This window comes from Dermochelys coriacea, chromosome 2 (genome assembly GCF_009764565.3).
Source record: "Dermochelys coriacea isolate rDerCor1 chromosome 2, rDerCor1.pri.v4, whole genome shotgun sequence".
NCBI classification, from domain to species: domain Eukaryota; kingdom Metazoa; phylum Chordata; order Testudines; family Dermochelyidae; genus Dermochelys; species Dermochelys coriacea.
Window position 1 is genome coordinate 204,424,886 of NC_050069.1, and position 24,940 is coordinate 204,449,825.

The 24,940-nt window shown below is 41.7% G+C and overlaps 1 protein-coding gene across 13 annotated transcripts in view; it reads left to right on the plus strand.

Annotated features, from left to right (window-relative positions):
- The window catches only part of TBC1D5 (TBC1 domain family member 5), a 488,374-nt gene that overhangs the window by 212,185 nt on the left and 251,249 nt on the right, over window positions 1–24,940 (plus strand). For 11 of the 13 annotated variants that reach the window (XM_038389865.2, XM_043509088.1, XM_038389866.2 and 8 more), the window contains one exon: window positions 1,616–1,744. In XM_038389865.2, the coding sequence (XP_038245793.1) occupies window positions 1,645–1,744 (100 nt within the window). In that variant the 5' untranslated portion in view covers window positions 1,616–1,644. Of the gene's footprint in view, window positions 1–1,615; window positions 1,745–24,940 lie in introns of those variants that run through there. The other 2 variants (XM_043509090.1, XM_043509089.1) reach the window with 2 other exon arrangements.

The window sequence follows — 24,940 nt, forward strand, 5'->3', positions numbered from 1 at the left end:
ATGCTGCTGCGAAGATCATTTTCCTAGCCTGTTGCTGTGACCATGTAAACCCTCTCTTTGTACTCCTCCACTGGCTTCCCATTCTCTAGTACAGGGGTTCTCTCTACATATTTTTGGATAGCCTCAGAGTGCAGCCATGAACTCTAGCTGTGCTGACGATTCTTCCTAAAATACTTAATTAACTTTAGGAAAAACAAATAATTATGCACATATACATGTCCAGATCATTGTAATTTTATTTATGTGGGGTTTTTTTGCAGACTCAAAAATAAAAATAATGTACAGTTGTCTCTATTCTGTCTCTAAACAGGATAGAAACAAAAATAAGGTACTTAGCATGTTTTGATTTTTTAAGATTGTTTGTTAGAAAATCTGCTACTGTGAAAAGTGATAGTTGTATATTTGTTAATATTACTTTTCACTGCAGACTTACTCAGCCCTGGCATGCTGGGGGACAAATTAAGCTCTGGATGAGGAAGGAGGTGGGTAAGGAGGCAGGGGGCCAGGAGCAATGGGGATCTGGAGGATGCAGCAGGGATGAATCCAGGGATGGAGCCCAAAACCCTGGCACTGCGGAACAGAGCTTGCTGGCGCATGGCCAGAGCCTGCTACCCATCACCCCAGGGCAGAAGCCTGAAGCCCGAGCCACACCACTCCTGGGAAGGTGGGGAACTCTCACTGGTTGCCTGCTCCTATAGTATTTCTGGCTCCGGAAGAGGGTAGGGACCAACCCCTGCAGGCAGCCCTGGTGGAGAAGCCACTGCTCTGCCATGCCCCCCACCCCAATCATAGCCCAGGAGGCTATGGCTGCAAGAAAAGCTCCTGGTGACTGCATTTGAAAAATGCTGCTCTAGTACCAGACATAAACTATTTGTCTTTGCTTTAGGGCTCTTTGTGGCTTATTCCCATCCTACCTATCATGTCTCGTTCACTAATAGTATGTCAACTCTTTCCTCCAGCCAGCCCATAATGCCTCCATCACACACTTGTTAAATCTTCTAACAACCACCTTTGTGTTTTCTCCCATGCTACTCTTCACACTTGGGAGCAGTTCCCTGTTAACATTCACAGACTAACTCATTAATGCTCCTTAAAGCTCTTTCCTTTTCTGTGATGCCAACGAGAAACTTGGCAATGATAAGGCTGCTGGTGTACTGAGACTACTGCCTATTTTGCTGACCAATTCTGCATCCTTGTTTCCTTGTACTCCCACATTTGTTGGTGTCCACCTGTTGCTGTTGTCTTATTCTTAGATGGTAATCTCTTTGGGGCAAAGACCATCTTACTGTTCTATTTGTACAGCACCTCGCACTTTGGGATCCTGGCCCATTACTAGGGCTTCTAGGTGCTACGGTAATACAAATAATCATAATAATTAATACAAATTAAGCACGTCTCAAAAACACTTGAGCAGAAGTTAAGTGATTTGGAATTAATTTTCTTTAACATAATTTTCTTTAATATGCTTACCAGACATGTAATGGTAACATTATGCTAGAAATCAGGAAAGCGTTCTAAGCATTTACAGCATTAGGCTTTCTGCTGCCTTTTTGTTGTTGTAAAGCAATGAAAGAAACGCTTACATATGAGTTGTCTCTCTCTTTTCCCTTCCCAGTTAATCACTCTTTAGTGGAAATTGCCAATATGTATCATTCCATATCTGAAACCAGTCACCCCTTGCAAACAGAAGAGCAAGAAATAGGCATTGATCCCTTGCAGGGTTACTTGAACAAGCCCGAAGAAGGTGAGTTTAATATTTCTACACTTTTTACTTTCAACTTAGAAACCTTACGTAAGAGTCTGATGATCGCTATGCCTGGCATAATTTGTGTAATTCTCTCAATGAAGTTGAGCAGGGCAACGTTAAGAACATTTCACTCTGTGTGTGTGTGTGTGTGTGTGTGTGTGTGTGTGTGTGTGTGTGTGTGTGTGTGTGTGGAGCACTCTGACACTATGAAAACCATGGTTTCAGAGTAGCAGCCGTGTTAGTCTGTATTCGCAAAAAGAAAAGGAGTACTTGTGGCACCTTAGAGACTAACAAATTTATTAGAGCATAAGCTTTCGTGAGCTACAGCTCACTTCATCGGATGCATTTGGTGGAAAAAACAGAGGAGAGATTTATATACACACACACAGAGAACATGAAACAATGGGTTTATCATACACACTGTAAGGAGAGTGATCACTTAAGATAAGCCATCACCGGCAGCAGGGGGGAGAAAGGAGGAAAACCTTCCATGGTGACAAGCAGGTAGGCTAATTCCAGCAGTTAACAAGAATATCAGAGGAACAGTGGGGGGTGGGGTGGGAGGGAGAAATACCATGGGGAAATAGTTTTACTTTGTGTAATGACTCATCCATTCCCAGTCTCTATTCAAGCCTAAGTTAATTGTATCCAGTTTGCAAATTAATTCCAATTCAGCAGTCTCTCGTTGGAGTCTGTTTTTGAAGCTTTTTTGTTGAAGTATAGCCACTCTTAGGTCTGTGATTGAGTGACCAGAGAGATTGAAGTGTTCTCCAACTGGTTTTTGAATGTTATAATTCTTGACGTCTGATTTGTGTCCATTCATTCTTTTACGTAGAGACTGTCCAGTTTGGCCAATGTACATGGCAGAGGGGCATTGCTGGCACATGATGGCATATATCACATTGGTAGATGCGCAGGTGAACGAGCCTCTGATAGTGTGGCTGATGTGATTAGGCCCTATGATGGTATCCCCTGAATAGATATGTGGACAGAGTTGGCAACGGGCTTTGTTGCAAGGATAGGTTCCTGGGTTAGTGGTTCTGTTGTGTGGTGTGTGGTTGCTGGTGAGTATTTGCTTCAGATTGGGGGGCTGTCTGTAAGCAAGGACTGGTCTGTCTCCCAAGATCTGAGAGAGCGATGGCTCGTCCTTCAGGATAGGTTGTAGATCCTTGATGATGCGTTGGAGGGGTTTTAGTTGGGGGCTGAAGGTGATGGCTAGTGGCGTTCTGTTGTTTTCTTTGTTGGGCCTGTCCTGTAGTAGGTGACTTCTGGGTACTCTTCTGGCTCTGTCAATCTGTTTCTTCACTTCAGCAGGTGGGTACTGTAGTTGTAGGACTCCAAGGAGAGACTGCTGAATTGGAATTAATTTGCAAACTGGATACAATTAACTTAGGCTTGAATAGAGACTGGGAATGGATGAGTCATTACACAAAGTAAAACTATTTCCCCATGGTATTTCTCCCTCCCACCCCACCCCCCACTGTTCCTCTGATATTCTTGTTAACTGCTGGAATTAGCCTACCTGCTTGTCACCATGGAAGGTTTTCCTCCTTTCTCCCCCCTGCTGCTGGTGATGGCTTATCTTAAGTGATCACTCTCCTTACAGTGTGTATGATAAACCCATTGTTTCATGTTCTCTGTGTGTGTGTATATAAATCTCTCCTCTGTTTTTTCCACCAAATGCATCCGATGAAGTGAGCTGTAGCTCACGAAAGCTTATGCTCTAATAAATTTGTTAGTCTCTAAGGTGCCACAAGTACTCCTTTTCTTTTTATGAAAACCATGAAAAGTCAACTTTCAATTACAGACAGAAACATTAGCCAAATGTTTAATGCGCTGTCATCCTTTTTTAATCATAAATGAAACAGTGACTTCAGCATAAGAATATTGAAATGCAACATGGCCTTTGTTACAGCTTTTTTCAAAGATGGGCTCTTTTGGCTGCTTTACACTGTTGATTTTTTTCTTTGATAAAATTTAGCATTTTATTTTGGGTGAGGTTATGCTGATTGAAAAAAGACTTTTTCCTCTTTTCTTCCTTTGAATCATAACACTTAGCTCTCCTGGTTTCCTTAAATAAAAACCTAAAATAGAACAGGTGGAATTAAAGTGGAAATTTCTATATAACTCAAGGTAAATTAACAGAAGGCAGTATTCAGACTACACCAATGAACAGTGAGAAGAAACTGCTTGCATAATGCAAGTGCTTGTCTGTGTTACTTGTCCTTTCTACTTATTTGCTAGTAGTGACAACATGGTTGGTTAGAAGGAAATGATAAGCTTAACAAGATGCTTGAATCCTCATCCTTGTCATGAAAACATTCCTCAAGTACTCAGTTACACACAGTGACACCTTAACTACCTGTAATTTTCCAGTCATTGAACGCATATACCAGGAGTGCAAGATAAAAAATTAATTTTAAATTAGAATTGAAACAGCTTAGTCATGTGCTTTCTGTGTAATTCTTTGTGTAAATCTGCCATATAATAAAATGTATTAAAAAGAGCAACATTTCAATTTTTAATTCAGATATCAATTATTTTGTAAAAAGCTAAAATCACAGAGTTCATTTTTTTTTACTGCTTTGTAAAGCTTTTTTTCAATGTGAGGAAAAGTAGTATGGACAGCTTGGTGGAGCCATTCTATAAAGGTAATAGTTTTTTCAGGTGAATGTCACTACGCTTTTACACTTCACACCTCTAAAAGGTTAATAGTCATCTTAGTTTGATAAACAAATGCATTCTTAGTACACATTTTCAGAAGCCTAGGAATAAATATTTATAAAATTCTGAAGTATTACATGTTTTCCAAATGAAATATTTGTGATTTACTTTAAATTAGTTTGTAGCCAACACTATCAAAAATTGCAAGTTTCTTGTTTAGTTAAAAAAAAAAAAAAGTACACGTCTCTCTCAGCTCCGTTTCAAGACAAGTCAAGATTTTAACCCTGTTACAAAAACATTTTAAATTAATTTTACCCTTTATTATAGCCAAGAGTGATTAGTTACTTTGAATGAGCGGGCTTTTAGTTTTTATCCCAACCTTAACATTTCTATGACATACAAAGTTATTAGTATTGAATTGATGTTTAAAAGTGCTATTAATTCATTTATCCCAAATGTTCATTAACAATGTAAATGTATGCTGATGTTCTATAAGACAAGGAAGTGACTAATGACTCTTCCCACTAACAACACTTAAAATGAATAGAAACTTTAGATAGCTCATCTTGAAGTAATCAAGGCCCTCATTCAGCTTGGCATCTCTGTATGCTCTAAAACAGCTGTCAACTGTTAAAAATATATACACAACACACACATACATGCATGGGAAGATAAAGATATGTAAATACATGGTTCCCCCAAAGTCATAAAGGTTACCAACCATAGTATAGTTTTTTCAGATTCTGTATATGTAAATATTTTATATAATGCATCCATTTCATTTTCATAGCTTCTTTTTTTTAAACTGTGAAACGCATACTGCATTTTAATTTGGTTCCATATGTAACGAAGATCAATCTTCTATGTTTTATCATTTAATTTTAAATAAAGTATATTTTTGGATTGCTGTGGGAGAGGGCTTGTATATCAAAGCATGTAATTTTCCCTGCCCATCCAGTCCACTTCGGAAGTTCAGTGTAAAGAGGCAATCACTGATTCCTAAATGAGTATTTTAACCGTTGGGATGAATCCCTCTGTTGATCAGAGACTTCCCATGAACTGTTACTCTTCATTCCAGGTTGTCCTTTTTCTATTGTAATCTTGATGTACATAGTCTCAACTACAAATATAGGTTTACGGTTCTACAAATGGGCAGCATACCTCTGTGAAATGTGAATATATTCTGGGTATTTCTGTTTCAGTGAAGGAAACTTGCAGGTTTCTCTTTAAAATACCAGAAGACGCAACTTGTGCAACTTTTCCTATGTGGGGAGAACACATCTCATAATAGAAGGCTTTTTAATGTAGCAGAGAAAGACATAACAAGATCCAATGTCTGGAAGCTGAAGCTAGACAAATTCAGATTAAAATTAAAGCACAAATATTTTAAGGAGGTTAATTAAATACTGGAACAACTAATTTAGGAATGTGGTGGAGTCTCCATTGCTTGAAGTTCTTAAATCAAGACTGTATGTCTTCTAAATTACGTGTTCTAATTCCATACAGAAGTTGCGGCCTTGATACAGGATTCACTTAGTGAAATTATATGATAGGTTTAGGGCTCTACAAAATTCATGGTCCATTTTGCTCAATTTCACAGTCATAGGATTTTAAAAATACTAAATTTCATGATTTCAGCTATTTAAATCTGAAACTTCATGGTGTTATAATTTTAGGGGTCCTGACCCAAAAAGGAGGTGTGTGTATGTGAGGGGGGGTGTCACAAGGTGGCTATAGGGGAGGTTGAGGTACTGCTACCCTTACTTCTGCACTGCTGCTGGCGACGGTGCTGCCTTCAGAGATGGGCAGCTGGAGAGTGGCGGCTGCGGGCTGGGAGCCCAGCTCTGAAGGCAGAGTCGCCACCAGCTGCAGCACAGAAGTAAGGATGGCATGGTATGGTATTGCCACCCGTACTTCTGTGCTGCTGATGATGGGGGCATGGCCTTCACAACTGGGAACCCAGCCAACAGCCATCGCTATCCAGCCACCCAGCTCTGAAGGCAGCGCAGAAGTAAGGGTGGCAATACCGTGATCCCCCTCCCTCCTAAAATAACCCTATGACCCCCCTGCAACTTCTTTTTGGGTTAGGACCCCCAATTTGAGAAACGCTGGTCTCCCCTATGAAATCTGTATAGTATAGGATAAAAGCACACAAAAGACCAGATTTCACCGTCCATAATGCATTGTCATGGTCGTGAATTTGGTAGGGCCCTAGGTATGTGTAATTCAGCAGGTCAGACTAAGTGATCATAATGGTCCCTTCTACTGAAATAGATTGTCATTCATTGGGAAGAGTATCCCTACAATCATATGCTGGCCTTAGATGTGGCAGTGTCAGTCATGAACCCATTTCTCTCACATGGTAGTATGTTGTACTACTAATGAATCATTTGTCTATTTGGGGATTTGAATTTATCTTTTGAATTGCTATTTTAATATTTTGCTAAAATACTGTCCACATCCCTATATTTTAAGATTAATGTGTTTTTCTGTTATAGAGAAGATGTACCCAATATACATTGTTGCGGTTACGCTATTTAGAGGATAATAAAAATCACTGAAGAATTTTTCCAGGCAACTTTGACAAGTAATATAGAAATTCACAAGAGATGCAGCATATTGCTTAGAGAGGACTTGTAGAATATTATGAAATATCAGGCCATCTGTGTGATTCTTTTGAAGCGATGATAGATGTTTAGAGTATTGTCTTGGAGACTAAATGGTAAAGGTCTTCATAGGGATGAGTTAAAGAAAATGAGGCAGATCATTAGTAAATATAAGCATTGTGAAAATAGATCTCGGTAATGACAGAAACTAGTCTGATTTGGTAAGCTACAGGAAATACTAAATTTGGGGAACATGTATGTTTATTATAGATATAAAATATAGAGTTGTAGGGTTGCAACATTTGTCTTTGATTTTGCTGAATTTTTTAGAGGGTTTGACTAAAGGGGTGATTAGTTTGAGAAAAAAAGTTATCCATTCAATTTTTGTGTGGTTTAGGATATTGGGATTTTGAATCAGAGTGAAATCTCATGAGAATGTGCTTGTTTGCAATTATCCAAATCAAGACAGCCATATTCAGGCTACTAATTGATCAATAACAGGAAAGGTGTTTTGATTTTAAAACGAGTTGTGAAATCTTTAATTATATTACTGATGCTTAGGATCTGTAGAAATCTTCGGAGTAAATATACTTGGTTATATAAGGCTTTATATTTTAAAGGCACTACACAAACAATTCTTAAAACAGCGTTGTGAGATAGGTATACCCATTTTACTGATAGGGAAATTGAAACAAAGTTCAATTTTCCTAAAGGCTTCTTCAAATGAGTTGCAGAATTGGAATCAGCTCCTTCTTATGGGTAACCTAGACACAGCCATAAGGCAAATAATTTCTTCAAAGAAGAAACATAGAATGCATCATTTCAAGAATCCAAGCACATTAATGCTTAAATCTGTCCTTCAAGAGGAAATCACGCTTTCTACTTTAGCAGTTTTCATTGATAAATAATAATTTCCTGTTCGCATGAAACTCTGCATGCAATGTATATTTTAACTAAAAATGGAAACAAAATAAAATATTTTTTTTTATTTTTCCCTTGTGCATTTAAATATAGATTCTTCCTCCATATATACGATCATAGACCTATCCTGACAGTTGGATTTTGCTAATCCTTGAACTTCTCACTCTCATCCAGTGTTGGACCTCCATTGACCCCTATATTTCCTCTCCCCAAACATGCACAGCTGCGTTCTTTGCATCCTGCTTCTGGGATGCATTCTTGTTCCCATACCGTATTTTTAGGAATTGGATTATTTGTGAACCTGAGACTCATCATGGTTGTCAGTACTGCATTTTCTGGACAGAAAAACTTAAATGGGGAGCCACAATATGGATTCTGGACCTGCTCATTTATTAGTGTGGTTCCCCCTTTCAGCAAAATTTAAATAAATTGTCTATTTCAAGTCTTCAAACGCAAGGATCAGGTATCTAAATTACTTCCAAAGTCTGATCCTTTGTATGAAAGAAAAAATGAACTTTTTATCACAATGACTTCTCATTCATACTTTTTACATCAAATACCATTTCAACAACTTGTTTCATGTATGTGATATTTGAAATGTGGTTGCACTTTGCTAGAGAAAATTCAGGTTTATGAAACTCTACCCTTTTTCAGAAAAGTCTTGAACCATGGAGATGAGGAGAGACAGTTGGAGGCAGCATTTCAGAATATGACTTTCTCCATTTTCACTATGTTCTGTACCTAGCAAATTATTTTGTTCTTTTCCAAGTTCTTGAAAATTAAATTGCAGTGAAGTAGTAAAACTTGGAGTAGCTTTAACTATTTCAGAGTTGCAGTAATTATCTGTAACACGGTTTATAGCATTATTTAATTTTTTAATGCACATTTTGAAGAATGCAGTAGGTGCTGTTCCCCTTTCATGGGGAAGTTTATCCTCTAAGGACAGATTGGAACAATGTATTTAATTCTTTTCAATTTAATTTGCTTAATATCACAATTAATACAATTAAGGTCACTTGAAATGAAACGATTAATGAATTGGGTAATTTACTTTAACAGTGTCTGTGTGTTCTCACAATTTCATTTGCTTTAATTAGTGTATAAGCTATTATTTAATAGCATACTTCACATAGGAAAAATGTAATATGTTCTTGGTTCCTATTAAAGGAAAGGAAAAACTTGTAATGAGTTACGAGTGATTTTTTTTTAAGTGGCTGTTAGATGGTGAGAGAGGAAAAGGACGACCAGGTTGGAAAGACAAAGATAGATATCATAGGAAATGACTGAAATGAACTCAATCAAAGATTGTTAAACTGGCCATCTCAGGGGGCAGGTCAATATTGTCTGTAGTATTTTTACAGTACTTTGACTACAGACATGCTATAGTCTATATTTATTTTTAAATATACTATGCTTTTATTTAAAAACAAATGTGGTGTAGTTTCTCTTGAATTCCTCTTTACCATCCTCTTTGGGGTAGTGAGCCTATGCTTGATCCACTGTGATATTATGGAAGTGCTCCTGCTTTGTTCCTATATTTTGATTAGATGGAATTGGGCAACTACAAGAGATTCTAATCATGTAAGCACAAACACCTCAGGGTAGGAATAACTACAAGAAGAACATAGTGCTTTTGTGACTTTCCCTCAGACAGATTGCTGCTGCTACTGGTGATCAGGCCTGTTAAAGCTGAAGGTTCAGAAATCTGGAGAATTTATGCAAATGACTGAATTCCCTAAAATGTATATTTGATGAATATGCATTGCCTTACTTAAACGGCAGAGAATATCCTGATTACCAATACGTAGGACTAACAAGGCTGCAGCCTGATATGAGCATTTGGAGCGTACAAATTGCTATGTTCCTGGATGGCTCTGGTATCTTCTTGAGTTGGTGTCCAGGTAACTCTGGAAAATTTCCAGGCTGATGCTCCTCGTCCTGGGGCTCTGGTTGAGTTGCTAGCTTTGTTATATACCACTTTCCCTGGATGGATGGAAATTCTGGCTGTTTCTGGCAACCAGTTTGGGGAATGCCTTGGATGGGCTGCAGCCCTTGCCTTGGTGTCCAGCTCTGGCTGCTCATGCCTGCTTCTTCCTGGCTAGGTTTGCTGTAAACTCATTATGGCTGCCATTCCCTGACTATTGCTTGCAGGTCCCTGTAGCCAGAGAGAGAGAGGGCTAAAACCCTGCCCCGTGTTGTCCTAGTGCTAGCTCCAAGTCTGTGATCCTGGGTGCTTTGGGAATCAATGGTGTAGGCTACATCTGTATGGTTAGAGTCTCTATGGATAGTCCTGAAGGAGTCTATCTAGAGAGATGCAGCCTGCAGTGTCCCCTCAGCTCCATACATCAGGAGGCGTAAGCTCCTAGGTGGGAGCAGTTCAGAAAGCAGCTAAAACTAGGAGCCTGCTGGTCAGATCAGAAGATGGTCTAGATAATACTTACTCCTGCATCAGGGCAAAGGACTGGACCAGATGGCCTTTTGAGATCCCTTCTAGTCTCACATTTCTCTGATGCTATTTAACAAATGAGTGACACTGCAGCCACTTGCCCTCAGCTGTCACAATATGACCAGCCTTGAGAAATTAAAATCATGAAGGTTTAAAAAAAATTGTGGTTTGTTGGTCTATCTTTTGATTATTGAAATCCCCCTGCCCATCTCCAGTCTGTGTATGACAATTAGTGCTGCCCACTCCCCAAACTTGTTGAGTAAGGTTATTCTGTCCCGCTAGTGAAGGAACTCTCACCTCCTTATCGTCCCATTCCTGCCTTGCATTTAATTCTGCCCTCCCCATCCCCTTCAGTTCAGCCCTCAACTTCCCAGTTCAACGCATCATCAGTTCAGCTTGCCCCCCCCCACTAGTTCAGGCCTTCCCTTAAATCTACTCCCCCCATCACTTCAGTCCATCCAGCTCACAATCTCATCAATTCATCCCTTTACCCCCAGATCAGCCTGTTCCCAGCCTCACCTCCACTCCTCCTGGGTTCTTCATCCCCTTTCCCAGACTTGCAGTGTTGCCAACTCTTGCAAGTTTTTGGTGAGTGACATAATTTTGGCTGGGGTTGGAGCCAGCCTCGGGATGAAACAAGAACCTCTAGCCCAGGGGTCATCAGTAGGCAGACCACAGGCCAAATCTAGGCTGCCAGATGCTTTTGAACAGACCCTAGTATTTTTAATTTATTTATTATTAACATTATTTTTTATTATTTTCTCTGGAATCTGCACCTTCACTATACCTTCGCCAAGAAATTTGGACCTTGACAAAAAACTAATTAATGACTCTAGCTGATCTGAGTCCTCTGATTGGCTGCCTGGCCCACTTGCCTCCTCATGGGGCAGAACAGCTGATATAGGCACAGCTCGCTTCCTCTCCACCCTCTGTAGCAGCCTGGAGCCAGCCTCACAGGATGGGATGAGAGAAATGAAGAGCTCTGCTGCCTCCTCTCCTGTTACTTTCTGAGAGCAACAAGGATGGGACAGTGCCTCTGCCCTGCCACCCCTCTCCCCTTTCCCTCCTTGCAGCACCCAGCCTGGGTAGGGGCAGAGGGAGGTGAAGAGGCCCTGGAGCGTCCCCCATACCCCACAGCTTGGAAGGGGGAGAGGACACCTCTCTGCATCCCCCCAGCACTGATGCCAAACAGATCTTGGTGACAACAACTCCCTGTTGCCATTACTGAGACACATTATCTCCTGGTGTCTAACTATGCCAAATTCAGAAAGCCCACTTTTAAAATAAATACATTACTCCTCAGCTATTACACATACAGCTCAGAATCATTGATTCCTAGGAAGTTACAAGCTTTCTGTGGATATCTTACATCCTGCTCTTTATGATAGTCTGTAAGATATAGGTTTAATATAGTGAGTTTGTCAGGTTTGAAGTGAGATGTCTACAAAAAATGGGGACCCTTTGCCAAGGGGTCTCTGCGTCACACACATCTTCTTTAACCTAAATATATTTTGCTTTGTTTTTTCAATATATCCTACCAACACCATCATGTTTAATCAAAAGCCATTCCTTGTTAATCACCGTTTTCTCTCTGTAAGACAGACTGAGAATTTCCTACAAATCATAACACACACATCAAGCTCCTCTGCACTTTATTACTTCCTCACCATCTACAAGAGTCAGGCAGTACTGGCAGCTTTCCGAGACAGGTCACTGCACTAGAAGGAGCACGGGTCTGATTCAGTATGGCAATTCTACCGACACAATTCAAGGCACAATTGTTTAGCCTTGTGCAATTCTAAGACTTTGAGTGGAAAGCCATCAGATGCAATGACAAACAATCAAGACCTCTTAAAGTTAGAAACGAAACTTTACAACAAGACAGGCGTTCGGCCTGTCTGAAGAGAAACAAAAAAGTTTTCAGAATAACACAGAGGAGGGAGGAGCACTTTGTATCCATTCATTGAAGAACCCCTGGTGAAGCAAGGGTGCTTTCATGAACATTTGGCTCCTTGTTCTTGTGACACTGGCCAGCTTGGCAACAGGCTGAACTTCGGAGGGGTTTGTGGGGGGGGGGGGGGAAGGTTAACCTATTTTATTATATTGGAGAGGTAACTATTGATAAATATAAGCTCTAGTACACATTTTTTAATTTTTTTGTATTGTAACCATTTCTTTCCACCACTCTTTCTTGTTTCGAGTTAAATCTTTATTCTTTCTTAAATAAGCCTACTTTTGTTTTATTATAAGTGCTCACAAGTGTTGTGTGGTTTACAGGAGCAATGGTTTAAGGTAAAAGCGGTAAACTGGCATACACTGTACTTTTGAATCTCCTCCTCTGTTACTTCCAAGTAATGTGTCCCCAGTTTATAACAGAAATTCTTGTTGTTAATCCCTAAACGCATGACCTTGCACTTTTCACTATTAAATTTCTTCCTATTACTATTACTCAAGTTTACAAGGTCATCCAGATTTTCCTGAACGATATCCCACTCCATCTCTGTATTGGCAATACCTCTCAGCTTTGTGTCATCCGCAAACTTTATTAGTACGTTCCCGCTTTTTGTGCCAAGGTCATTAATAAAAAGATTAAATAAGATTGGTCCCATAACCGATCCCTGAGGAACTCCACTAGTAACCTCCTTCCAGTCTGACAGTTCACCTTTCAGTGTGACCCCCTTTAACCAGTTCCTTATCCACCTTTCAATTTTCATATTAACCCCCATCTTTTCCAATTTAGCTAATAATTCTCCATGTGGAACCATATCAGATACCATACTGAAATAGAGGTAAATTAGATCCACAGCGTTCCCTTTGTCTAAAAAAATCTGTTACCTTCTCAAAGAAGCCAATCAGGTTGGTTTGACACAATCTACCTTTTGTAAAGCCATGTTGTATTTTGTCCCAATTACCATTGACCTCAATGTCCTTAACTACTTTCTCCTTCAAAAATTTTTCCAAGACCTTGCATAGTATAGATGTCAAACTAACAGGCCTGTAGTTACCCAGGTCACTTTTTTTTTACTTTTCTTAAAAATAGGAATTATGTTAGCAATTCTCCAGTCCTACGGTACAACCCCTGAGTTTACAGATTGGTTAAAAATTCTTGCTAATGGGCTTGCAATTTAAGGTGCCAGTTCCTTTAATATTCTTGGATGAAGATTATCTGTGCCCAGCAATTTAGTCCCAGTAAGCTGTTCGAGTTTCGCTTCTACCTCAGATATAGAATCATAGAATCATAGAATATCAGGGTTGGAAGGGACCCCAGAAGGTCATCTAGTCCAACCCCCTGCTCAAAGCAGGACCAAGTCCCAGTTAAATCATCCCAGCTAGGGCTTTGTCAAGCCTGACCTTAAAAACCTCTAAGGAAGGAGATTCTACCACCTCCCTAGGTAACGCATTCCAGTGTTTCACCACCCTCTTAGTGAAAAAGTTTTTCCTAATATCCAATCTAAACCTCCCCCATTGCAACTTGAGACCATTACTCCTCGTTCTGTCATCTGCTACCATTGAGAACAGTCTAGAGCCATCCTCTTTGAAACCCCCTTTCAGGTAGTTGAAAGCAGCTATCAAATCCCCCCTCATTCTTCTCTTCTGCAGACTAAACAATCCCAGCTCCCTCAGCCTCTCCTCATAAGTCATGTGCTCTAGACCCCTAATCATTTTCGTTGCCCTTCGTTGTACTCTTTCCAATTTATCCACATCCTTCCTGTAGTGTGGGGCCCAAAACTGGACACAGTACTCCAGATGAGGCCTCACCAGTGTCGAATAGAGGGGAACGATCACGTCCCTCGATCTGCTCGCTATGCCCCTACTTATACAACCCAAAATGCCATTGGCCTTCTTGGCAACAAGGGCACACTGCTGACTCATATCCAGCTTCTCGTCCACTGTCACCCCTAGGTCCTTTTCCGCAGAACTGCTGCCGAGCCATTCGGTCCCTAGTCTGTAGCGGTGCATTGGATTCTTCCATCCTAAGTGCAGGACCCTGCATTTATCCTTATTGAACCTCATTAGATTTCTTTTGGCCCAATCCTCCAATTTGTCTAGGTCCTTCTGTATCCTATCCCTCCCCTCCAGCGTATCTACCACTCCTCCCAGTTTAGTATCATCCGCAAATTTGCTGAGAGTGCAATCCACACCATCCTCCAGATCATTTATGAAGATATTGAACAAAACGGGCCCCAGGACCGACCCCTGGGGCACTCCACTTGACACCGGCTGCCAACTAGACATGGAGCCATTGATCACTACCCGTTGAGCCCGACAATCTAGCCAGCTTTCTACCCACCTTATAGTGCATTCATCCAGCCCATACTTCCTTAACTTGCTGACAAGAATGCTGTGGGAGACCGTGTCAAAAGCTTTGCTAAAGTCAAGAAACAATACATCCACTGCTTTCCCTTCATCCACAGAACCAGTAATCTCATCATAAAAGGCGATTAGATTAGTCAGGCATGACCTTCCCTTGGTGAATCCATGCTGACTGTTCCTGATCACTTTCCTCTCCTCTAAGTGCTTCAGGATTGATTCTTTGAGGACCTGCTCCATGATTTTTCCAGGGACTGAGGTGAGGCTGACCGGCCTGTAGTTCCCAGGATCCTCCTTCTTCCCTTTTTTAAAGATGGGCACTACATTAGCCTTTTTCCAGTCATCCGGGACTTCCCCCGTTCGCCACGAGTTTTCAAAGATAATGGCCAAGGGCTCTGCAATCACAGCCGCCAATTCCTTCAGCACTCTCGGATGCAATTCGTCCGGCCCCATGGACTTGTGCACGTCCAGCTTTTCTAAATAGTCCCTAACCACCTCTATCTCTACAGAGGGCTGGCCATCTCTTCCCCATTTTGTGTTGCCCAGCACAGCAGTCTGGGAGCTGACCTTGTTAGTGAAAACAGAGGCAAAAAAAGCATTGAGTACATTAGCTTTTTCCACATCCTCTGTCACTAGCTTGCCTCCCTCATTCAGTAAGGGGCCCACACTTTCCTTGGCTTTCTTCTTGTTGCCAACATACCTGAAGAAACCCTTCTTGTTACTCTTGACATCTCTTGCTAGCTGCAGCTCCAGGTGCGATTTGGCCCTCCTGATATCTTTCCTACATGCCCGAGCAATATTTTTATACTCTTCCCTGGTCATATGTCCAAGCTTCCACTTCTTGTAAGCTTCTTTTTTATGTTTAAGATCCGCTAGGATTTCACCATTAAGCCAAGCTGGTCGCCTGCCATATTTACTATTCTTTCGACTCATCGGGATGGTTTGTCCCTGTAACCTCAACAGGGATTCCTTGAAATACAGCCAGCTCTCCTGGACTCCCTTCCCTTTCATGTTAGTCCCCCAGGGGATCCTGGCCATCTGTTCCCTGAGGGAGTCAAAGTCTGCTTTCCTGAAGTCCAGGGTCCGTATCCTGCTGCTTACCTTTCTTCCCTGCGTCAGGATCCTGAACTCAACCAACTCATGGTCACTGCCTCCCAGATTCCCATCCACTTTTGCTTCCCCCACTAATTCTACCCGGTTTGTGAGCAGCAGGTCAAGAAAAGCGCTCCCCCTAGTTGGCTCCCCTAGCACTTGCACCAGGAAATTGTCCCCTACGCTTTCCAAAAACTTCCTGGATTGTCTATGCACCGCTGTATTGCTCTCCCAGCAGATATCAGGAAAATTAAAGTCACCCATGAGAATCAGGGCATGCGATCTAGTAGCTTCCGTGAGTTGCCGGAAGAAAGCCTCATCCACCTCATCCCCCTGGTCCGGTGGTCTATAGCAGACTCCCACCATGACATCACTCTTGTTGCACACACTTCTAAACTTAATCCAGAGACACTCAGGTTTTTCCACAGTTTCGTACCGGAGCTCTGAGCAGTCATACTGCTCCCTTACATACAGTGCTACTCCCCCACCTTTTCTGCCCTGCCTGTCCTTCCTGAACAGTTTATAACCATCCATGACTGTACTCCAGTCATGTGAGTTATCCCACCAAGTCTCTGTTATTCCAATCACGTCATAATTCCTTGACATCACCAGGACCTCCAGTTCTCCCTGCTTGTTTCCAAGGCTTTGTGCATTTGTATATAAGCACTTGAGATAACCTGTTGATCGCCCCTCATTCCCAGTATGAGGCAGGAGCCCTCCCCTCACAGACCTTCCTGCCTGTGCTTCCTCCCGGTATCCCGCTTTCCCACTTACCTCAGGGCTTTGGTCTCCTTCCCCCGGTGAACCTAGTTTAAAGCCCTCCTCACTAGGTTAGCCAGCCTGCTGGCAAAGATGTTCTTCCCTCTCTTCGTAAGATGGAGCCCGTCTCTGCCCAGCACTCCTCCTTCATGGAACACCATCCCATGGTCAAAGAATCCAAAGCCTTCTCTCCGACACCACCTGCGTAGCCATTCGTTGACCTCCACGATTCGACGGTCCCTACCCAGGCCTTTTCCTTCCACGGGGAGGATGGACGAGAACACCACTTGCGCCTCCAACTCCTTTATCCTTCTTCCCAGAGCCACATAGTCCGCAGTGATCCGCTCAAGGTCATTCTTGGCAGTATCATTGGTGCCCACGTGGAGAAGCAGGAAGGGGTAGCGATCCGAGGGCTTGATGAGTCTCGGCAGTCTCTCCGTCACATCACGAATCTTAGCCCCTGGCAAGCAGCAGACTTCTCGGTTTTCCCGGTCAGGGCGGCAGATAGATGACTCAGTCCCCCGGAGGAGAGAGTCCCCGACCACCACCACCCGCCTTCTCCTCTTGGGAGTGGTGGTCGTGGAACCTCCAACCTCAGGACATCGCATCTCATGCCTCCCAACCAGCGGAGTCTCCTTCTGCTTTCTCCCCCCAGACATATCATCTGGTCCACTCTCCGCATTGGTACCTGTGGAGAGAACATGAAAGCGGTTAGTTACCTGTGTCTGTGTTACTGGAACCCGGACATTCCGCTTACCTCTTCTGGAGGTCACATGTTGCCAAGCTTCTTCACTGGCCTCTTGGCTCCTCTGTGCAACCTGCTCTACATCTTTAGAGCTTTGTGCCCCTAGAAGGCTATCCTGAGTTTGGTCCAGAAAATCCTCAGTCTCTCGTATACAACGCAGGGTCGTTACCTGTTGCTCCAGACCTTCAATCTTCTCTTCCAATATGGAGACCAGCTTGCACTTTGTACAGACAAAGTCGCTTCTGTCCTGTGGAAGAAAGACAAACATGGCACATCCAGTGCAGGTCACAACAGCTGAATTCCCCCCTTCCATATCACCTACCTACTACGGAGCTTTCTCAGAGACGTTGGCAAGATGTAAGCCTCACTGGGCTCACTCCAGGCGAACTCCCAGGCAAACTCCTGCTGTGAGCTGCTCTGCTGTCCCCGCTGCTCCGCTGGTTCGCTGCCGCTCCGCTGGTTCGCGAGGCTCCGGCTATTTTTAAACAGCCAGGCTTCCCTGACGCAAACACACAGACACCCTAATGCCCGCCCCCTGCAGGCTAGCAGCCAATCAGACACTCACTCAGGCTCCCTCCCAGCAAACACACGCTCGGATACTTCCTCAGCAAGCAAACACACACACTCGGATACTTACCAGTCCCAGGCAAACTCCTGCTGTGAGCTGCTCTGCTGTCCCCGCTGCTCCGCTGGTTCGCTGCCGCTCCGCTGGTTCGCGAGGCTCCGGCTATTTTTAAACAGCCAGGCTTCCCTGACGCAAACACACAGACACCCTAATGCCCGCCCCCTGCAGGCTAGCAGCCAATCAGACACTCACTCAGGCTCCCTCCCAGCAAACACACGCTCGGATACTTCCTCAGCAAGCAAACACACACACTCGGATACTTACCAGTCCCAGGCAAACTCCTGCTGTGAGCTGCTCTGCTGTCCCCGCTGCTCCGCTGGTTCGCTGTCGCTCAGCTGGTTCGCGAGGCTCCGGCTATTTTTAAACAGCCAGGCTTCCCTGACGCAAACACACAGACACCCTAATGCCCGCCCCCTGCAGGCTAGCAGCCAATCAGACACTCACTCAGGCTCCCTCCCAGCAAACACACGCTCGGATACTTCCTCAGCAAGCAAACACACACACTCGGATACTTACCAGTCCCAGGTAATATGGTAATATCTACCTCCATATCCTCATTCCCATTTGTCGTCCTACTGTTATCCCTAAGCTCCTCATTAGCCTCTTTAAAGACTGAGGCAAAGTATTTGTTTAGATATTGGCCCATGCCTAGATTATCCTTAACCTCCACTCCATCGTCAGTGTTTATCGGTCCCACTTCTTCTTTCTTTGTTTTCTTCTTCTTTTATATGGCTATAGAACCTTTTACTATTTCTTTTCATTCCCTTTGCAAGGTCCAACTCTACATGGCTTTTGGCCTTCCTCACTTTATCCCTGCATGTTCTGACCTCAGTAAGGTAGCTTTCCTTGCTAATCCCTCCCATCTTCCACTCCTCGTAGGCTTTCTGCTTTTTCTTAATCACCTCTCTGAAATGCTTGCTCATCCAGCTTGGTCTACAACTCCTGCCTATGAATTTTTGTCCCCTTTCTTGGGATGCAGGCTTCTGGTAGTTCTGCAACTTTGAATTGAAGTAATTCCAGGCCTCCTCCGCCCTTAGATCCACAAGTTTTTCAGCCCAATCCACTTCCCTAACTAATTTCCTTAATTTTTTAAAGTTAGCCTTTTTGAAATCAAATCCCTAGTCACACATCTATTTTTGTTTATCCTTCCATTTAGTTTGAACTGAATTAGCTCATGATCACTTGAACCAAGGTTGTCTCCTACAATAATTTCTTCTGTGAGGTCCTCGCTGCTCACCAAAACCAAATCTAAAATGTCGTATTCTCTTGTCGGTTCAGCAACTACTTGATGAAGGAATTCATCAGCTATTGTATCCAGGAAAATCTGAGCCCTATTATTATTACTAGCACTTGTCCTCCAGTCTATATCTGGGAAGTTAGTCTACCATGATCTCACAATTCCCATTAGTATTTACTTCTTTAAAAATATTAAGTCTCTATCCATATCCACATCGGATGCCGGCTGTCTATAGCACACCCCAAGCACTATCCCAGGGCAGGCTCTAGTAGCTTTCTTCCCCAATGTGATTTTTGCCCAGACACACTGTCTTATCCATTCCATCACTTCTTATTTCTTTACAGTCTACCTCATCATTGATATACAATGCTACTCCACCACCTTTGCCTTTATTTCTGTCTTTTCTAAACAGCACATACCCTTCAATACTCATACTTCAGTCATGACTACTATTCCACCATGTTTCTGTTATCCCTATAATATCAGGTTTCACTTCCCGCACCAGTAGCTCTAGTTCCTCCATTTTGTTACCTAGGCTCCTCGCATTAGTGTACAAACATCTTAATTTTTGCTGTTTGGCTTCGCTCGCATTCTTTACCCGATTGGGCACAGACATTCTGCTGCCAATATTACCTATTAGATTGGTATGCACTGCCCTTCTGCCTTATATCCATTCTCCTACCCATAGCTGTATCCTTTCTTACTTCGTTTTCTTCCCTCTGAGAGAATAACTGGTGTGGAGATTACTTGAATATCTCCCAACCATCTCCCCCGAATTCCTAGTTTAAAGCTTTCTTGATCAGTTGTGCCATCCTCCATCCTAGAAGTCTATTTCCCTCCTTACTCAGGTGAAGTCCATCCGAAAGAACAGTCCTCTGTCCATGAATGCTTCCCAGTGGCCATACATCCCAAAGCCCTCCTTATAGCAACACTGCCTGAGCCATCTGTTGATCATCATAATCTTGTCACACCTTTGTTGCCCTTCTCTAGGAACAGGCAGAATCCCACTGAAGATCACCTGAGCCTCGATTTCCTTTAGCGTCTTCCCCAGCCTGGCATAGTCTCCCTTGTTACGTTCCAGCGATAATCTAGCCATATCATTTGTTCCCACATGAAGGATAATCAATGGATTCTTTCCTGCTCCCATTAGGATATTCTTCAGCTTCAGGTCCACATCCCATGTCTTAGCACCCAGCAGACAGCTCACCCTTCTGTTCTCTGGATCAGCTCTTATTACAGGCCTGTCTATTCTTCTGAGCAAGGAGTCCCCAATCACGTAGACCTGCCTTTTCCTGGCGATGATATAATTCTCCAGTCTATCCCCTGTTCCATCTGGCCGCAAGTCCTCTTGATTCCTGTTGTCCCCTGCAATCCTCTGCAACCCATCCCGTATCCTCCTGGGGCTCATATTTGGTGGTAGTATCTCCATCGACTCTTGCCCTCTTTCAATAGGACTAACTGCTCTTCTGTTTTTCCTTGCCCTCTCACCTTCAGTGACCACCACCTTTATTTTCCAACTCCTCAAACCTGTTCCTGAGTTCTGTTTCTCCTTCACTGCCCCATCTTTTCCTCTGCCTGGTTCTCTTAGTCACACGCTTCCACTGTCCACTTTTCTCACCCAGCAGTATCCCCTCAGAGTTCTTCGGTCCTGCTTCCATCTGCAAGTGTGAGCTTTTCCCTTCAGCCTCCTCATGTCTTTGCTCCATCATCCACTCGAACCCCGTTCTAAACTCAACCAGAGTCTCCACCTGCATCTCCAATCCTAGGATCTTCTCTTCCATCAGCTCTATCAGACGGCACTTCATGCAGATGAAATTCTTTTCAGGTACCCCCTCCAGGATCATGTACATGCCACAGCTTCTACATCCAGTCATCTTCATTGTGTCTTCCACTACTTGGGTCACTACCACTGCTGCCTCTGTGTCTGTCATAGCCTTGTCACCTAAGTCCTGTTAGTCTGAGAAACAAACCAAACCAAAACACTGTTCTGTACTATATAAGTTCTTATATAATCCTTGCCACTGTTGTATCTGAACATCTTAGTCGTGTATTAAGCAGTGCGACTAACATATGGCATGTGAGGTATGTTCTTTCTTTCAGTTTCTCCCCAGGGGAAAATTGTGTGTGCCATGTAGTGTTTTGTTTTGAGGGATTTTTTTAAAAATGCAAATGCTGCTGTGCGTATATAAAGGTAAAAGAAGTGTGCCTTGCACTTGAAGAAGACAGTGGTGAGGTTTGTGATGGTTCTTAATTCCTTTGGGAGTTCATTCCACAGTCCCATACTAGTGTCCAAGAAAGTGCTATCTTCTGCACCGATGAGCTTTCCCTTTATGGTAGAAAGTCCCATCCTGTCTGAGGAACAGAGTTGTTGATCATGATCCTGGTCCCACAGCTTTAGGTGATCTTTTAGAAATGCTGGACCCAGGCTACTTAGCACCTCGAAGATAAGGACAGAGCTGCAGGGATAGAATTTCACTACTGCATAGAAGAATGAGTTCTATTAAGTCTGCCTCAGGTTGTGGTGGCTGAGCAGAAGCAAAGATATTTTCTGCATCTTCAAACACCACATGCTAACATAACACTGTTTTTAATATTCATTTATTAATAATAGCTACTGTTTTTAGTCTGCTTTTAACGGTAACAGAATTGTGGTGACTACCAGGCCATGGGAAGACTTCCTCTTCATTTACATCTTGCATTAACTGTACCTGTCACTTTCTCTCTCAATTGTACTTTCATTTCCTTTTCTAATTTCTTTCTTGGAAAAACTTTCTGAACTGGATATCTGAAGGAGAAAAAAATGGTAATGCTTTAAAAATATTATATTAAATTATAAAGGCAGCTGGTAATGGAGAATACCCAACATTTTTATTTAAAAATAAATTGTATTTAAAGTATTTTTGGATTTCACTGAACTGTATAATTGGTGTTAATTAGTTGTAGACTATAGGCATGCCCAAATCACCTCATGCACAACTTCAGAGTAAAGGGATGGCTTTTACACTGTGCCCCGAAGGTCATCAAGCTCGTGGTCTGTGAAACTGAGGAAGGAAATGAGTTGCATTTGGATCCTCCTAAATGACCTGCCTTAATATTCAAATCTATGAACAGTTAGAGCACAGACTTGTGAGTTATCAGGACCCTACCCATACACGGGTTCTATAACAATCAGCACAAGTTTGCAGCTAAAAATCATTGTTATTTTTCTACCTATAGCTAACACAGCCAAGCGACTGCATAGCTGTATCCTACACTAATTGTAGCTTCATGAATTGTGCTGTGCCGTAATCCAGTCTGGATATCACAAAGGCATGGTCTCTCAACATATAGAGACTGTCATAAATGGATTGTTGGGGAGACATGAAAGAAGGCCTTTTGGTGACAGAATGACAGTTGATCTAGATGTGTTTCAAATTGTGAACATCCATACTTGACAATAAACCCCCTCAATAATGAAAGTAGGGACACCACCTTCAATGCTTCTCCTAGTTTCTTCCTTACTATAACGCTTATCTTGTCTAGACTGAGGCCTATCCATTGCGCTTTCATCTTGATCCCTACTATACCGAAAGTAGATGCATCAGGATCCAGGTTTGATTAAAACTAAATGTGATAGAGAGTTTCAACCGAGTTTGCTTTTTCAGCTGAAGGGTCTGACAAAGAGACAACTTGTAATAGCATATGGTTTGCAAATTAAATAAAAAGGGAAGTTATTTTTTAAGAAAGCTTCACAATTTTAAATCCATTTTACTGGCAGTAGTTCTGAACAAGAATAAGATTTCTATAAACATGATTTTTGTAAACATGACTCTACCTCTGTGCATGGTTCATTATGGTTAAATAGAGTAAAAAGTATTTTTGGAACTGTCTATCAGTACTTTGACCTACATGGTTCACATACTGTGACTGTCCTTAAGAAGGTTTTTCCATTTGTGGGAGCTTATCAGTTCTAGCAGTATTTCTCATTTTAAATGTAGGCACTTCTCTCAAATGGTAGTCTTTAAAAACGGAAGGAATTTTTCAAGTGTGACCATTGTAATTAACTGTATGTTAAAACTAGCTCATTGCAAGTAACATAGCAATACAAAAGGAGGCCTTCATTCTCTCCTTTTACATTTCATTGAAAGTTGATACAAAAATTATAAAGGTGCAGTCCTACATTTCACACAAGTGATTACATGCAAAAAGAAATCAAGAATCAAATTATTTCATGTTTATCTCCTGCACTGGGAAGAGACAGTTTGATTATATATTAAAAAGATAGTTTTGAAGGAGAACATATGTATGATACATGTCTACATAATCCTACACATCAATCAACAAAGGATGTTAATTGGATTTGTTTTTTCTTTGGTATAGTGAAAGGGGGACACATGAATCATAATCCTAAATGCAAGTAAATATGTTGGATAGATCAGTTTGTACTCAAATATTTTTGAGTTCACTTCTGTTCTTAGATGCAGAGGAATGCAATTTGTACAGTAGTTATGACCTGAACAAGCACAACTCCTGATTTAACAAGTTAGTTGGAGTTAGTCCCATATGTATCAAACCTTCAGTTTGTTAAAAAATAAATAAATGAATCCCGCAAGGTATGCTAAGAAAAAAAATTGAATTGACTTTCTGCTGTTTTGATTGCCTGAAAAACTAATTTCCAAACTGCAAAAAAATGTCAACATATACTGAATCTTTCCTGACTTTAATTTTTTGATCATTTCCTTTTATTTTTAAAGATCTGAAATTTCCTGTTTTAACTTAGGGAATTGAGCCTTGTGTTTCAATTAATTGTCAAAAGCTTACACTTGCAAAGGTCAGATTTTAGGCTTCCGATCAGTAGGCCTAAAAGTGCCTTAATCTTTTGCCAACTTGTATATCTTTGCAGTGTCTTCTTTATAGGTGCATAATTAAGTAAAGGTGCTCAGCATGAGGGAAAAACAAAGTATCATCATACTTACTAGGTAATTTCTTACCATTCACAATAAGATGTGTATTATTTATCAACAATCTGGCCTCTTAACAAAGAAAAATAAGCCTACTTTTAGGTGCCACTACTACAAACAAAGCAGCTGATGCTTTAATGAATACCATACTGACGGCCATGCAGGACATAAGGCGAATTAAGCAGGTTACAAACTGCACATCTTCTATTTAGATATAGGAGATTTCCCCAGCACTGACAATTAGTTGTACTGATCAGGCAAGCAGACAGACAGAAACAGAAGGAGACCATTTGTATCAATTTGAGTAGCACAACTAGTAATGAAGTAAAATAGCCACACAATGTAGTTTCACCTCCACTTTGGATTACACTTTTCCCAGTTCCACAAAATAGATAAGTGCGGTGTTTAACAAAAGTTTATTTTCTTTTGACAAATTGAGCGCAAAGGAATAATACACTTCTAACCCAGAATATTTTTTTTAAGAAGAAAACATTTTCTGGACATACAAACAAATTTGAATCTCAGTAACCTGACAGCTTTGTTTAAAAGTTGAATGAGTTTCCTTTCATGAAAATCTTTTCAAAGTACAGCAATTCAGCTGTGAAAACCTGAATACATTAATGATGACAAAGAACCTCAAGAATAAGCCAACATTTGCTTTTGTTCTTTTACAACATTTCCTGATGAATTGCATATACAAAAGTGTTGCAGGTTATTTTAATTTTCCTATTTTACTCTGATAACAAATGTCTCTACTGTTTATCTTTTCAGTTACAGTACCTTATTATTACTAATCAACTTTAATTATTTTTAACAAAACGATTGAGACTTTTTTCCCCTCTATTTC